Source organism: Stenella coeruleoalba (assembly GCF_951394435.1).
Source record: "Stenella coeruleoalba genome assembly, chromosome: 13".
Lineage (NCBI taxonomy): Eukaryota > Metazoa > Chordata > Mammalia > Artiodactyla > Delphinidae > Stenella > Stenella coeruleoalba.
Window position 1 is genome coordinate 60954815 of NC_137159.1, and position 12647 is coordinate 60967461.

General features: G+C 38.4%; 1 protein-coding gene and 1 pseudogene across 3 annotated transcripts in view; one reads left to right on the forward strand and one right to left on the reverse strand.

Moving 5' to 3' along the window:
- Positions 1-12647, forward strand: part of STRN (striatin) — a 116558-nt gene that overhangs the window by 47830 nt on the left and 56081 nt on the right. For both annotated transcript variants that reach the window (XM_079940458.1, XM_079940459.1), the window contains exon 4: positions 7281-7359. In XM_079940458.1, the coding sequence (XP_079796584.1) occupies positions 7281-7359 (79 nt within the window). The remainder of the gene's footprint in view (positions 1-7280; positions 7360-12647) is intronic.
- On the reverse strand, positions 5792-7164 carry LOC307196143 (annexin A2-like; annotated as a pseudogene). Its single transcript has one exon. The product of its transcript is annotated as an annexin A2-like (transcript).

Genomic DNA, 12647 nt, shown 5'->3' on the forward strand with positions numbered 1-12647 from the left:
GGAGATGGGTTAGAGGACTTTGCAGCCACCTGGGTAAATGAGGAAGGTTACCTTGACAAGGGTACTAACAGTGTAGTTGAAGAGAAGTGGGTGTGTTCAGGAAATATTTAGGAAGTAAAATCTGCAGGAAATTAGTTCTTGTTTAGATGTAGGGGATTTAAAAAGGGGAGAATCAAGGATGACTCCCACACTTCTAGTTTAAAAAATTAGACCAGACGTACATTTGGAAGATGGTGGGTTCACTTTTGGATTTACTTGTTAGGCCATCAAGCAGAAATGGCTAGTAGACAGCTGAGCATGTGAGTGTGGAGCTCAAGCCAGAGACATGGGTTTAATATGTAGATTTGAGAGCATATAGCATCTAGTACTAATGACACTCATTGCCACTGAGGTGGAAGAGCTCAGCCAGGGACCTTATGCAGAGTAAGAAGAGGGTCTAAAATGGAGCCCTGAGGAATGGCAACATTTAAAAAACTGTTAGAAGAATAGAAACCTGAAAAGGAAACTGATGAGTATTATTTTAATGGTAGGAGGAAAATCAGGAGCATGGAGATAAAGAGAAGAGAGAGTTTCCAGAAGGAAGGATCCTTCAGCGCTACCGATTAATGCCCAGGGGTCTGAAGAGTATCTCTAGGATTTAGTGACACACAGGTCACTGGGAACTTTATTGTGAGCAGTCTTAGGAGAGAGTTGAGGGCAGAAACGAAGACTGTGCGTAGAAAGTGAAGACTAAGTGTAGTAAGCTTTAAGGAAGCCTAGATTGTGGAGTTGAAGGTGAGGGATTAGGGGGAAATAGCTGAAAGGACCCATGGGGTCAAGGAGGAGAGAGAGAGAATGTGTGTTTGTGTATGTGTGTGTGTGTGACATGTTTCTTAGAGGAGGAGCAAATAAAAAGGAGAGAGCAGAGATACGATATGAAGGTATCTGAAGAAGTGATAGGGATTGGATTCTGAGCATAGCTGGAGAATGGCAGGAGGAGCATGTCTTTTACTGTTACCAAGAGAGAATATAGGAAGTTAGGTGATAGGTGTGTAGATTTGGGTTTCGGTCTGGTGGTGGGTATTTAATATGATAGCTTTATGTATGAGTCTGGATTATCGCTAAGAATACATCAGAGGTTTAAGAAAAGTGGAGAAGGTTTAAAATAATAATGAACAAGAGCACAAATTTACTAAGAAATAGTAAGATTGAGAAAAGCTGAGCGTCCGATTGAGGTGTGTAAACGTAAGTTTATGTAGAAGTGCTGCTGGTCTGCACAATTGGCAGCCTAGGTAAAAGATAATAGAATGAAAATAGTTAACAGTTGAATTCATGGAGAGACAAGAGGACATGAAGACATTGTCAAAAGAATGGTTGAATTGATAGACACTGAACCAAAACTAGAGAGGAAAGAAAGTGAAGGCAGAGGGAGGCTAATGGATCAAAGTAAGGGGATAGGCAACAGTCTAGAGCAGGTCAGCAAACTCTTTTGTAAAGGGCCAGATAGTAATATTTGGGCTTTGTAGGCCATGTGTTCTCTGTTGAAACTACTCAACTCTGCCATCATGACATGAAAGCAGCCACAACACATAAATGGATAAGTGTGGCAGGCTGGATTTGACCTGCAGGCCAAAATTTGATCACCCCTGATCTAAGGTCCCACCGAAATCAAAGTGCCTGGTGAATTAGGGGTATTGAGCCTGAAGGATATGCTCAGAGAGTGAGTTTGCATCAGTGACAGTTCTTCATAATGACAGTATCTAAGGCATGACAGTTAGAGAGGGTGGTGGTTGTGCAGAAGCTGAAGTGGATCACCCACATGAATATTAACTTCACTCAAGATGATGTAAAAGTTTGGTTACAGAGGAAGGATGCCTGGTTTAGAACGTTATCAAGGGATTTGTAGGTGACAGTGACGAGGACAGTGACTAGGAGAGGGTAGAAGGTGGTGTATCCAAATTAAAGAAGCAGGCATTTTTCCTTCATTCTTTTATCCATTTACTATATTTTCCTGAAACTGATAATCCAGATGTTTTCTGAAACGTTTTTCAAAAAAAATTCGTTTTCCCTCTGACATTTTTTCTGTTTTGTTCCACTTCCAAACCTTTACATTTCTACTTCAGGAGAATATTACCCTAAGTTACGTTAAAATCTATTTATCTTTCATATTTCAGTTTCTCCTACTTAATATTAGAAGCCAGATACTTATTAAAAATAGAATATCCAGAGTAACAAATTCTGCCTTTTAACTGAGATGTTTAGACCATTCACATTTAATGTGATTATTGATACAGTGAGCTTTAAAGCTGTCACCTTTGCTGTTTGGTTTCTGTTTGTTAAATACGTTCTTTGCTCCCTTTTCCTCATTTTTTGATTTCTTTTGGATTAATCTAGTATATATTTTCAAAAATTTATTTATTTTATTTATTTATTTTTGGCTGCATTGGGTCTTCGTTGCTACGTGCGGGCTTTCTATAGTTGCAGTGAGCGGGGCTACTCTTCGTTGCATTGTGTGGGCTTCTCATTGCAGTGGCTTCTCTTGTTGCAGAGCACGGACTCTAGGCGCACTAGCTTCAGTAGTTGTTGTGCACGGGCTTAGTTGCTCCGTGGCCTGTGGGATCTTCCCGGACCAGGGCTCAAACCTGTGTCCCCTGCATTGGCAGGCGGATTCTTAACCACTGTGCCACCAGGGAAGCCCCTAATGTAGTATTTTTTATGATTTCTTTTTATCTCTTTTGCTGACTTATTAGCTACAACTCTTATTTTATTGGTTGCTTTAGGATTTATAGTATATGTTTTTAAGTTATTAGAGTTCTGTCTTTAAGTGCTAATATACCACTTCATGTGTAGTATGAGTATCTCCTAACAGTGTACTTTCATCTCTCCTTTCTGTCTTTGTGCAATTGTTTTCATATATTTTACTTCTCTGTATATATATAAACCATACACTACATTATTAATTTTGTTTCAACAGTTCTCTCTCAAAGAGATTTAAATAACATAAAAAGCATATATTTCCAGTGCTCATCATTCCTTTGTGTGCATCCATATTTTCTGGTATCATTTTCCTTCTGTCTTAAGGTCTTTCTTTAACATATTTTGTAATACGGGTTGCTGGTAATGAATTCTTTGAGCTTTTGTGTGTCTGAAAAAGTCTTTATTTTGCTGCTTGCATTGTTTCTGATGAGGTATCTTCTGTCATTCTTATCTTTATTCCTCTGTATGAGTGACCTTTTTTTCTGGCTGCTTTTAAGGTATCTCTCTCTCATTGGTTTTAAGCAATCTTATTATGATGTGCTTTGGTGTAGTTCCACACCCCGCCCTGCTCCCCCCCACACCGCAGTGTTTCTTATGCTTGGGATTTCTTGGGTTGGGTTTCTTGGATCTATGGGTTTATAGTTTTCATGAAATTTGGAACTTTTCAGCCCCTGTTTCTTCAGATATTATTTTTGTTCTCCCTCCCTATGCTGTGATCGGGAAACTCTATCAAGGCAGTAAGCTGGAACAATCATAGGCTCACCTGTTTGGTTCCCTTTTCTCAGGGATTGCTGCCCTCTGTTGCCTGATGTCCAATGTCTTAACCATTTTGATGTATAGTTGCTTCAAGCAGGAGGGTAAATTGGGTCCCTGTTACTCCAACCTGACTGGAAGTGTCAGTCAGATACTTTTAACATTACCAAGAAATTCAGTTCTTACCCACTTTAAGATCCTCACTTTTGTATAATGTCACTTTTTGAACTTGATAAGGTAAGAATGAATCTGATAGTTGAGGAATACTTACTAACCATTGAGAGAACTAAGTGTTTAGCCTGGATAAGGAAGTGTGGGGAAATACAAGTTCACATATGACCCAGAGAGTCAGATTTTTTTTTTTTTTAAATAGAGAAAGGAAAATTTACTTCAGAGAAATTTATCCAGAATCAGGATTTCTGTCTTTATAATTACTTTGCAGGCATTGAAACTTGTTGCTCTTACAGAAGGCTATACCACTGATTATTTCTCTAAATCAGTGGAAAATAGATTTTGGCAATGTTGAGTAAAGAGCCTGTTTTATGTTTGTGTGGTTAAATCTATGATTGCAGATGTAATCTTAGATCATTAATTCATACACTAATCTAATAAAAGAATTAAGGTAAGCAGTTTTCCTCAGATCCATTACCAAGGAGATAAGGACTCCTCAAGCTCTATAGGTCTTTGAATCTCTTCATTCTTAGTAAGTGTTGTGACTGGTTATGTTTCCATGAGGTTTCGTTTGCTTCCTTGCAATCATCTGGAGCCTAGTCATGATCCAGTGTGGAATAATATAATAAGCAGCAGTCATAGCCTTGCTGTTTTTGTCATATAGCTGGGTTAACTGAGTCAAGATTGAGTGCTTGCTTTCTTTTTCTTTTTCTCTCATTGAAGTATAATTGACTTGCAATATTATATTAGTTTCAGGTGTACAACATAGTGGTTTGATATTTTAATATATTACAAAATGATCACCAAGGGAGTCGGATTTTATCTCGGTATAAGAATACACTTTTTTAAAAGAGGGTGAGGATGCATTCTTATTTGATTTGGCTTAATTTATTTTTCATTAAGGCATAATTTACATACAGTGAAATTCACCTTTTTGGTGTTTTCATAAACACATACAGTCTTGTTACTAATACCCTTTGTAGTTAACCCCTCCTTCCCTACTCTAATCCCCTGGCAACCACTAATATGTTTTCTGTTCCTACAGTTTTGCCTTTCTGAGAAAATCATACCAATTCCAGAATCGTACAGAATGTAGTCTTTTGAATCTAGGGTCTCCCGTTTAGCATTATGCATTTGAGATTCTTATATGTTGCTGTGTGTCAGTAGTTCATTCTTTGTTCTTGTTGAGTAGTATTCCATTGAATGGATGTACCACTCCTTGGTAACATCACTAGCTACCAAAGTAGGCAAAGGCAGTTGAGTATATCTGAGGATGGTGTAGAAAGGATTTAGGCTTATTTATTTATTTATTTATTATTTTTTATTTTTGGCTGCATTGGGTCTTTGTTGCTGTGCGCAGGCTTTCTCTAGTTGTGGCAAGCGGGGGCTGCTCGTTTCGGTGCGTGGGTTTCTCATTGTCGTGGCTTCTCTTGTTGCGGAGCACGGGTTCTAGGCACGCAGGCTTCAGTAGTTGTGGCTCGCGGGCTCAGTAGCTGTGGCTTGCGGGCTCTAGGGCACAGACTCAGTAGTTGTGGCACACGGGCTTAGTTGCTCCGTGGCATGTGAGGTCTTCCCAGACCAGGGCTTGAACCTATGTCCCCTGCATTGGCAGGCGGATTCTTAACCACTGCGCCACCAGGGAAGTCCCTTATCATCTTTTTGAAAGATTCGGCTTCTACCAAATGATGAATTGAAGCTTTACAGGGCCTAGGAGGTTTTCATCTAAAGAACGTCTTAAAAAAAGAATGCTTGAGGTTTTCATTTAATAACTAGTGAAGGAAATAGCTTTGGCTTGGGATTATTTCTTTCTTTTTTTTTTTTTACTTGTTCCTAAAGTAGAAATTCCGTTTATTCATGTTTATGACACATTACTCAGAAGGCAAAGTGTTTCACATCATAGATTTCACTTCCAGCTCCTTGGAATGTTCATTTCTTTGACTGTAAAGAGAGACTAGACCGGAAAGCCACGTAATGCTTAGGCAACTAAACTAAGGATGGAGCAGGTGGGGTGGGCAGTGCTAACGTCATCCTCCCAGGGATGGGCACAAGGGGGCTGTTAGCCACAAGCTGACTGTGTAGAACTGTTAGCTAGGAGTGCGGAGCAGCCGTACTGGACCCTCGGGCCATTGTGGGCTTCAGTCATCCCCACCACACAGGTACAGCAGCGCTTTCTGGTAGTTGCCCTTGATGTCTTGCTGAATGTAGTAGTACAGGGACTTGCCATACTTTTTCTTGAATTCAGATCTAATTTTCAACATGTCCACTTCACTGTGGTAGATCATGATTCTAATCAGGACCTTATCACGAGTGCCCTTGCCCTTCATGGAGTCGTACAGTCTGTCAGCAAAATACAGGGGCTTGTTCTGAATGCACTGGACTAGGTTCAGGAAGGCATTTTCCAGGTCTCCTTTGACCTCCTTGTTGATGCTCTCCAGCATGTCATAAGGGCTGTAGCTCTTATACCTTTCAAATACTTTCTGGAGGTGGTACACACTCCGCTCGGTCATGATGCTGATCCACTTGGGAACATCAGTTCCTCTCCTCTTCTGCCAGCATCATAGAGATCCCGGGCATCTTGGTCAGTCAGTTCATAATCAATGACAGAGCCATCCTCTGCTCTTCGACCCTTCGATAGGGCAACCATCAGCTTGCGGAAGTCACCAGATGTGTCGGAAATGATATCCTTCTCCAGATTGGTCTTGTACATTTCCTTGTCGACTCCGTTGATTTCCTGCAGCTCCTGGTTGGTCCTTGAGCAGAGGAACTCATTGAGGGAGTCCTCATCATTCCCTGCCCCTTCATGGAGGCTTTCAGCTTGGAAGCGTCATACTGAGCAAGTGTTTTCAGTAGGCCCAAAATCACTGTTTCCAGGTGGCCGGACAAGGCTGACTTCAGTGCTGTTGCAAGTTCCCGTTTGGTCCTTCTCTGGTAGGCGAAGGCAATATCCTGTCTCTGTTCATTGCTGCGGTAGGTCAAAATGTTGATGATGGTGACCTCATCCACACCCTTAGTCTTGATGGCCATTTCAGTGTTCAGAGCATCCCGCTCAGCATCAAAGTTGGTGTACGCTTTGACTGACCCGTATGCACTTGGAGGTGTGGAGTGATCACCCTCCAAGCTGAGCTTGTAGAGAATTTCATGAACGGTAGACATTTTGAAAGAAGCTGGGCCGGCTATGGTGCGCTGCGAGCGTTGCCAGGTGCAGAGCAAGGATTATTTCTTATCTATCTACTCTTTAGCAGATCGGCTTTTTTTTTTTTTTTTTGAACCATCGTTCCTGGGCATTTTGTTCTAATTCTGATGTGGTGCTTCGTAATACTTTTGACTCTTGACTCAGGACTCTTGATTTGTCCTAAAGGAAGATTCTCAGTTTACCTAAAAATTGGGGAAAAGTCTTTATTTTAGTTCTGAAATTCTCAGGGAAATCTAGTAGCAATAATGAATTTATATTAGAGTTTTGTTATGGAAATTAAACTTAAAAACAGAATTCCCATTGTCCTAAAACATACCTTACAGTGTAGTGTTCTTAATCTTATAAATTTTTTTTGGACATTTTTAATGAATTGAGATACCCTCTAATGTATAAAACGTCAGTTTTTTTATGATTTAATGTTTTCCAGATGAAGGTAATGAAACAGAGGTGCAGCCACAACAAAACAGCCAGTTAATGTGGAAACAAGGTCGACAACTACTCAGACAGTAAGTATCTCATGAAAGTATCTGCTGTGAAAAAGCTTTTTTGAATTACTGTTCCTTTTTCATATTAAATACTTTTTCCCCTATGGAGGAATTTATTTTTTCATTAAATATTAGTAAGAATTATTAAGAATAAGTTCTCTCTCCATAATTTTAGCTTTATCAGGAAGTGTACAGTTTAAAGCTTCTAATTTATATATGCTTAAATTTAGTTTAAAGAATTCTATACCCTTAAAGTTACTCTTTTCCTTGTACCTTTTACATATGAATATACATATGTTTTAATATAAGTCTAATCATGTAATTTTTGTGTTATGTTTTTAAACTTTATTTTAAATAGGTGGAAGAACTTCTTGCATTTCCCAAGTTTGTAAATTTTATGCTGACATATAGTTTCTCCTATAAAATGTGAACTTGAGAGTATAAAGAGGGATCAAAGCTAGGTTGAGGTTCAGATGTCAGGCAGTGGGCTAGACTCACTCACCAGCTCAGTGCCTGACCCTTGCATATCACATTTGAAATTGGTATTTTGATTTGTGCCTCACTAAAATGAAATTTGCTACCTGGTTTAAACTTTTGCGGTTGCTTGTGAATAGTCTAAACCTGTGGTTTCCAGAGCAGATTGTATGCCAGCCATTTCTTTTGATGATGGGAAGAGAATATTAAAGTGTCTCCTTACATCTATTTTTAATCTCCTCAAAGTGAGAAGGAAATGAGACTTCATTACTATTTATTTATGTTTTAAATTTTATTTTATTTATTTTTTATACAGCAGGTTCTTATTATCTGTTTTATACATATTAGTGTATATATGTCAATCCCAATCTCCCAATTCATTCCTCCCCTGCCACTTTCCCCCCTTGGTGTCCGTACATTTGTTCTCTACATCTGTGTCTCTATTTATGCCTTGCAAACTGGTTCATCTGTACCATTTTTTGAGAATCCACATATATGTGTTAATATATGATATCTGTTTTTCTCTTTCTGACTTACTTCACTCTGTATGACAGCCTCTAGGTCCATCAACGTCTCTACAAATGACTCAATTTCATTCCTTTTTATGGCTGAGTAATATTCCACTGTATATATGTACCAGATCTTCTTTAACTATTCGTCTGTCAGTGGGCATTTAGGTTGCTTCCACGACCTGGCTATTGTAAATAGTGCTGCAATGAACACTGGGGTGCATGTGTCTTTTTGAATTATGGTTTTCTCTGGGTGTCTGCCCAGTAGTGGGATTGCTGATTCTATTTTTAGTTTTTTAAGGAATCTCCATACTCTTCTCCATAGTGGCTGTATCAGTTTACATTCCCACCAACAGTGCAAGAGGGTTCCCTTTTTCCTACACCCTCAGCAGCATTTGCTGTTTATAGATTTTCGGATGATGCCCATTCTGACCAGTGTGAGGTGATACCTCACTGTAGTTGTGATTTGCATTTCTCTAATGATTAGTGGTGTTGAGCAGCTTTTCATGTGCCTCTTGGCCATCTGTATGTCTTCTTTGGAGAAAAGTCTGTTTAGGTCTTCTGCCCATTTTTGGAATGGGTTGTTTGTTTAATATTGAGCTGCATGGGCTGTTTATATATTTTGGAGATTAATCCTTTGTTGATTTGTTAGCAAATATTTTCTCCCATTATGAGGGTTGTCTTTTCGTCTTGTTTATAGTTTCCTTCGCTGTGCAAAAGTTTTCAAGTTTCATTAGGTCCCATTTGCTTGTTTTTGTTTTTATTTCCATTACTCTAGGAGGTGGGTCAAAGAAGATCTTGCTGTGATTTATATCAAAGAACATTCTTCCTGTGTTTTCCTGTAGGGGTTTTATAGTGCTGTGTCTTAAATTTAGGTCTTTAATCCATTTTGAGTTGATGTTTGTGTATGGTGTTAGGGAGTGTTCTAATTTCATTCTTTTACATGTAGCTGTCCAGTTTAACCAGTACCACTTATTGAAGAGACTGTCTTTTCTCCATTGTATATCTTTGCCTCTTTTGTCATACATTAGTTGACCATAGGTGTGTGGGTTTATCTCTAGGCTTTCTATCCTGTTCCATTGATCTATATTTCTGTTTTTGTGCCAGTACCATACTGTCTTGATTACTGTAGCTTTGTAGTGTAGTCTGAAGTCAGGGAGTCTGATTCCTCCAGCTCCATTTCTTTCCCTCAAGATTGCTTTGGCTATTTGAGGTCTTTTGTGTCTCCATACAAATGTTAGATTTTTTGTTCTAGTTCTGTAAAAAATGCCATTGGTAGTTTGATAGGGATTGCATTGACTCTGTAGATTGCTTTGGGTAGTATAGTCATTTTCACAATATTGATTCTTCCAATCCAAGAACATGGTATATCTCTCCATCTGTTTGTGTCATCTTTGATTTCTTTCATCAGTGTCTTATAGTTTTCTGAGTACAGGTCTTTCACCTCCTTAGGTAGGTTTATTCCTAGGTATTTTATTCTTTTTGTTGCAGTGGTGAATGGGATTGTTTCCTTAATTTCTCTTTCTGATATTTCGTTGTTAGTGTATAGTGCAAGAGATTTCTGTGCATTAATTTTGTATCCTGCAGCTTTACCAAATTTATTGATTAGCTCTAGTAGTTTTCTGGTGGCATCTTTAGGATTCTGTATGTATAGTATCATGTCATCTGCAAACAGTGACAATTTTACTTCTCCTTTTCCAATTTGGATTCCTTTTATTTCTTTTTATTCTCTGATTGCCATGGTTAGGACTATGTTGAATAATAGTGGCGAGAGTGGACATCCTTGTCTTGTTCCTGATCTTAGAGGAAATGCTTTCAGTTTTTCACCATTGCGAATGTTTGCTGTGGGTTTGTCATATATGGCCTTTATTATGTTGAGGTAGGTTCCCTCTATGCCCACTTTCTGGAGAGTTTTTATCATAAATGGGTGTTGAATTTTGTCAAGAGCTTTTTCTGCATCTATTGGGATGATCATATGGTTTTTATTCTTCAATTTGTTAATATGGTGTATCGCATTGATTGATGTGCGTATATTGAAGAATCCTTGCATCCCTGGGATAAATCCCGCTTGATCATCGTGTATGATCCTTTTAATGTGTTGTTGGATTCTGTTTGCTAGTATTTTGTTGAGGATTTTTGCATCTATACTCATCAGTGATATTGGTCTGTAATTTTCTTTTTTTGTAGTATCTTTGTCTGGTTTTGGTATCAGGGTGATGGTGGCCTCATAGAATGAGTTTGGGAGTGTTCCTTCCTCTGCAATTTTTTGGAAGAGATTGAGAAGGATGGGAGTTAGCTCTTCTCTAAATGTTTGATAGAATTCACCTGTGAAGCCATCTGGTCCTGGACTTTTGTTTGTTGGAAGATTTTTAATCATAGTTTCAATTTTATTACTTGTGATTGGTCTGTTCATATTTTCTGTTTCTTCCTGTTCAGTCTTGGAAGGTTATACCTTTCTAAGAATTTATCCATTTCTTCCAGGTTGTCCATTTTATTGGCATAGAGTTGCTTGTAGTAGTCTCTTCGGATGGTTTGTATTTCTGTGGTGTCTGTTGTAACTTCTCCTTTTTCATTTCTAATTTTATTGATTTGAGTCCTCTCCCTCTTTTTCTTGATGAGTCTGGCTAATGATTTATCAATTTTATCTTCTCACAGAACCAGCTTTTAATTTTATTGATCTTTGTTATTGTTTTCTTTGTTTCTATTTCATTTATCTCTGTCTGATCTTTATGATTTCTTTCCTTCTGCTAACTTCAGGTTTTGTTTGTTCTTCTTTCTCTAGTTCCTTTAGGTGTAAGGTTAGATTGTTTATTTGAGATTTTTCTTGTTTCTTGAGGTGAGATTGAATTGCTCTAAACTTCCCTCTTAGAACTGCTTTTGCTGCATCCCATAGGTTTTTGGATCATTGTGTTTTCGTTGTCATTAGTCTCTAGGTATTTTGTGATTTCCTCTTTGATTTCTTCAGTGAACTCTTGGTTATTTAGTAACGTATTGTTTGGCCTCCCTGTGTTTGTATTTTTGCGTTTTTCCCCTGTAACTTATTTCTAATCTCATAGCATTGTGGTCGGAAAAGATGCTTGATATGATTTCAGTTTTCTTAAATTTACCGAGGCTTGATTTGTGACCCAAGATGTGATCTATCCTGGAGAATGTTCCGTGTGCACTTGAGAAGAAAGTGCAATCTGCTGTTTTGGGATGGAATGTCCTATAAATATCAATTAAATCTATCTGATCTATTGTGTCATTTAAAGCTTGTGTTTCCTTATTAATTTTGTGTCTGGTTGATCTGTCCATTAGTGTAAGTGAGGTGTTAAAGTCCCCCACTATTATTGTGTTACTGTCGATTTCCTCTTTTATAGCTGTTAGCAGTTGCCTTTTGTATTGAGGTGCTCCTATGTTGGGTGCATATATATTTATAATTGTTATATCTTCTTCTTGGATTGATCCCTTGATAATTATGTAGTGTCTTTCCTTGTCTCTTATAACATTCTTTATTTTAAAGTCTATTTTATCTGATATGAGTATTGCTACTCCAGCTTTCTTTTGATTTCCATTTGCATGGAATATCATTTGCATCCCTTCACTTTCAGTCTATGTGTCTCTAGGTCTGAAGTGGGTTTCTTGTAGACAGCTTATAGATGGGTTTTGTTTTTGTATCCATTCAGCTAGCCTGTGTCTTTTGGTTGGAGCATTTAATCCATTCATATTTAAGGTAGTTATCGATATGTATGTTCCTGTTACCATTTTCTTAATTGTTTTGGGTTTGTTTTTGTAGGTCCTTTTTTTCTCTTGTGTTTCCCACTTAGAGAAGTTCCTTTAGCATTTGTTGTAGAGGTGGTTTGGTGGGGCTGAATTCTCTTAGCTTTTGCTTGTCTGTAAAGGTTTTGATTTCTCTGTTGAATCTGAATGAGATCCTTGCTGGGTAGAGTATTCTTGGTTGTAGATTCTTCCCTTTCATCACTTTAGGTATATCATGCCACTCCCTTCTGGCTTGTAGAGTTTCTGCTGAGAAGTCAGCTGTTAACCTTATGGGAGTTCCCTTGTATGTTATTTGTCATTTTTCTCTTGTTGCTTTTAACAATTTTTCTTTGTCTTTAATTTTTGTCAGTTTGATTCCTATGTGTCTCGGCATGTTTCACCTTGGATTTTTCCTGCCTGGGGCTCTCTGCACTTCCTGGACTTGGGTGGCTACTTCCTTTCCCATATTAGGGAAGTTTTTGACTATAATCTTTTCAGATATTTTGAGTCCTTTGTCTCTCTGTTCTCCTTTGGGGGCCCCTATAATGCGAATGTAGGTGCATTTAATGTTGTCCCAGAGGTCTCTTA